At 40.4% G+C, this 4465-nt stretch overlaps 1 protein-coding gene across 1 annotated transcript; it reads right to left on the reverse strand.

Annotated features, from left to right (window-relative positions):
• Nucleotides 1-563: 563 nt before the first annotated feature.
• LOC147334414 (butyrophilin subfamily 2 member A2-like) lies at nt 564-4465 on the reverse strand. Its single transcript, XM_086285924.1, has 3 exons — nt 4374-4465; nt 2465-2589; nt 564-928 (listed from the first exon to the last, which is right to left on the reverse strand). Exons 1-3 carry the CDS (start codon nt 4463-4465, stop codon nt 564-566), a joined length of 582 nt encoding a protein of 193 aa, XP_086142050.1.

A 4465-nucleotide genomic window follows, 5' to 3' on the forward strand; every position in this document is an offset into this window, starting at 1 on the left:
CACCCATGCCAATGGTATAGTGCAGGTACACCTGTGTTTACAGTCTGGTGTACTGTAAGGTCACAGTGTAATGTAATGTAGGCTTAGAATACTACTGGCTTACACTATAGTATATTGTAGACACATCTGTGTTAACAGTATAGTATACTGTAGTTACACTGTAGTTGTCTTACTATTGTTTACACTAGTGTTTAGGGGTAGTGCCCTATATTTACAGTGGGCACATTGTTTATGCACAACAACTGCAAATGCAACAACAGCAACAACAACCACAGCAAAAACTGTCAGAACAACTATCAGTTCAGTCTTGCCTCCATCTTTCTCTTGTCTTGGTGGCCCTGCAGGTGAGAAACAGGTGTGTCAGCTGTCAGGTAGGTGATGAGTGAAGAACAGAACAGAATCCATTTCCTCTTCAAACTGCTGTCAGACATTATCTACTGCACTCTGATCACATCACTCAGACCAGCTGCTTTCTACAAAGTCTCATCAACAACATCTTTAGAAACAAACATCAACAACCAGGAAGCAGCTTCACCTCTGATCACACACACACTCAACTCTACTCACTCACCTGGAGGATCAACAACACTCAGGCTGAAGGTGCAGATGGGATCACTGTCCAGATATGCTCTCTTCCAGCGTTTTCTGCTTATGCGAACCTCATATATACCAGCATCAGCAGTCGTAACATTCTTCAGAATCAAAGACACGTTTCCATCTGTCATCTGATTGTCCTGCAGATTCACCCGGTTCTTAAAAGACTGATGCTGTTTGGTAGGATCAGGTTGATTGTCCCGGTACAGAAGGACATATTTTTTCCCCAGATCAGGTCTACTCCACTCTAGGCCAATAATGGTTTTATTACCATTTAAAGCTTGACATGGAAGAGTTGTGTTTTTGCCAAACACAGCAGTCAGTTTAAACCGGTCTGAATGAGAGAAAAAAGAGAAAGGCAATATTGACTTCTAACCCAGCCAACCACAGTGTGAAAACCTAGAGTGAGAAAGCCCTGAGTACCCAAACCCCCTGCTGAATGGAAATAGTGAGTTTACATTTGACACAATCACATCAGTTTATCTTAAAACTATTTGTAAAAATATGGCAAATTTCACCGTTTTGGGTGATATACTCAAAGTCCAGCATGCTGCAGGCATGACCCCATTTTTACAAACACAAAAGCTATGAAGTTTCAACAAGGGGATTAAAAACCCAAGCAAAAGTCATTTGATACATTTCCACATCTTCAGCTGATATCCATCCACAACATTATTAAAAAAAACAAACCCTGCCATTACTTAGTTTGAGTTCTTTTTTCCCCCAACACAGACTTGATGTGTTTACTGTAGGTGTGCAGTCGCCACTTATAGCCTCATTTTGAGCAAGCAAACCCTGACTGGGACTCTGAATAGGAGTTAGTTTACCATTAGGGAACAGTTTGTTTTAATAGATTACGAAATAAGTAATCGTTCTTATAATCCTACTGCTAGTTCGAGACAACTGAACCCAATAAAATCAACTATTATTGTGTTAAAGTGTCTTGAATTATTATAAGTGTCTCCACATAGATGTTTTTTCATCAAGCAAGAAGTCTTCTGGAGATAAAAAAAATTTTAAAAAAAAGGCCTGCACAAGCTGAAAAAAACAAAAACAAAAGTAAAAGTAGTATTCGTTGTATGTTTATTTTACCAGTGGTGCATTAGAAATAATGAAAGGATTTAAAAAGCAGCTAAATGCACCCTTTAAATGAATTGACTCAATTTTATGAGCAATTAAATTCCCAAATAAAACTAATGTTTTTACCAGGAAAATAATACATGTGTAGAATATGTGATACAAGTAGCGGAGGTCATGGCTTTTTCCTTTGAAATACTGTATCACACACAAAATTCAAGACTCACATATGATTATATTATACAGATACACATAAATTTTTAGGACTTTAGCCCAAAACTCCTGAAAATGTACTTTTGTGTAGGCTATTCTACTTTTTAAACAAATCTTGTTAATTACAATTAACATAAAAATAAATATTTTAGTATGAAAGCACAGATTCTAAATATCTTGAATCATCATGTTGACATATGTAAAAATATCCTCAGGGGTTGTTTATTCCTCCATAACTATGATCATAATTAATCATTAATAATCATTAGTAAACTCCAGACATGGACGCCAGAATTCCAATAAATTTCATTTCACCTCTGCAGAGAAATCAGTCGTGAATTCAATGAGTTGTGATTTTTTTTTTCTGGATGTGTGTGTTCAATGAGGCCTTTGAACAATACAGCGGCTGGTGGCGCAATTCCAAAGAACTTCTTTTTAAAGATTTTGTTGCTGTGTGATACTGCTGCTGCCTATCTTGCCCAGGTCTCCCTTGAAAATCGATTTTTAATCTCAATAGAATAAAAAAAGGTTCGGGCTAGGCCCAAAGTCATTTTCTATATCAGAAAATAGTTTAACTCACCGCCGGAGGAAGAAGGGATGAAAATGGCCAGTAAAATCAACCGGAGCCAGAATGAAGACGTTGCATCAGACATTTCAGCTGTCCGAAAAACTAAACGGAATAAAAGATTAATGATTAAATTGAATCTACCGAGTAAAATTAGTTCAAACTACGTAAAAATGTTCAAAGGTTTTGGTCATCTCCTTTCACTTAAATACAGTTTTTCCAAAGAAACACCTGAAGAAACAACAGCTCGCACCGTATGCAACACCAACCGTATGACATTAACATAAAATATACGGGATGCAGGAAGCATGAGGTAAACATCGACACGTAAAATTACTGACACAGAGTTTCTCATCATCCTGTGAAGTCAAATTAAAGCTGTCATTAAAGCAAGAACAAACCTTGAGTCGACATGTAATCGAGATTGTAAAATTCCACAGTAACACAACGAGTTACTTCCGCGAACACTTAGGTGCGCTCAGCCGCTTTACCTTTAGTGATCACGTGATTTCTTGTAGCTGTGACAACCACTTCTACCAGGTAGACACGTAAACAATTTTTTTTTTTTTGCTGTTGTTGTTTAATCTTACAATAAAAATCAATGTATCTCCAGTTTGAGGTCAATCATAATTTTTTAATGAAAAACAAACTTGTGTTTCACAATCTAATCATTTCACCTGTAGTGCGTATACACCTGTAGTGCGTATACACCTGTAGTGGTTTAGAGTATAGCGCTATACTCTAAACCAGCGGTCCCCAACCCCCGGGCCTCGGACCGGTACCGGTCCCGGTCCGTGAGTCGTTTGGTACGCGAGAGTTGAGGCTCAGGTATGAAATGTATGGTTTTCAGGGTTTTTATCAGTTTTCAGTGTTATTTTGTTATCGTTTTTATTGTTAACTCGGTTTTCCTGGCTCTTTTCACGTGTGTTATGAATAAATCTTCTTTTTTTCGGTACCGGTACTAGTTTTATTTTGTTGTATTTATCCGCGACACCTTAAAGGCTGGTCCGTGAAAATATTGTCGGGCATAAACCGGTCCGTGGCGCAAAAAAGGTTGGGGACCGCTGATCTAAACCAATCAGAAACCACATTTAACTTGATGTTTGGCAGTGAAATTCGTTCAAAAGTGAAGTTAAAAAAATAGTTGTCGTGTCATCCAGGGAAGGACGGATGATGTTTTGCTTTGCTGTGTTTTAATGTGAAGTGTGCTTATCTATTTTTTATATTGCATGTTTTGGTTATATTTTGTGCAGTGTTTTCTTTATATTGCATGTTTTGGTTATACCAATATAGGCAGCACAGTGGCACGGTGGTTAGCACTGTTGCCGCACAGCAAGAAGGTCCTGAGTTCAATTCCAGCATCAGGCCGGGGTCTTTCTGTGTGGAGTTTGCATGTTCTCCCCGTGTCTGCGTGGGTTCCCTCCGGGTACTCCGGCTTCCTCCCACCGTCCAAAGACATGCAGCTTGTGGGGATAGGTTAATTGGATAATCCAAATTGCCACTAGGTGTGAATGTGCGAGTGAGTGCGAATGGTTGTCTGTCCCTGTGTGTTAACTGGCGATCTGTCCAGGGTGTACCCTACCTCTCGCCCTATGACAGCTGGGATTGGCTCCAGCGCCCCCCGCGACCCTGAAAAGGAGAAGCGAATGGATGGATGGATGGATGTTTTGGTTATACCGTCAATCTGTTCTGGAGAGACTCCGCCATTTTCCCGTTTTACTAATTGGACACACCTGAGAGGAAAGGAGGGAGTGGTAATTTACAGGGTGTGCTCAGTGACACATAACACTGGTGGAGCTTGGCGTTAAGGGGGGAGGAAGATACAGCGCCAGCGACCAAGGACGCGGAGCGAGCGGTCCGACTGCTGCAGCAACAGGAGGCCAGATTACGCGTCTGCGGGAAATTAGAGACGGCGGGCCGGTACCGATTGGCGGTTACAAAGAAACGGCGGGCAGAGTTGAGAGCTCTGCCCACCCGGGGTAAGTCTTTTGACTCGTCCCCTTTAATGAATGGCAT

This window comes from Aulonocara sp. 'chitande type north' Nkhata Bay, linkage group LG3 (assembly GCF_057382095.1).
Source record: "Aulonocara sp. 'chitande type north' Nkhata Bay isolate Kocher_YH1m ecotype deep benthic linkage group LG3, A_spYH_male_GT1.1, whole genome shotgun sequence".
NCBI classification, from domain to species: domain Eukaryota; kingdom Metazoa; phylum Chordata; class Actinopteri; order Cichliformes; family Cichlidae; genus Aulonocara; species Aulonocara sp. 'chitande type north' Nkhata Bay.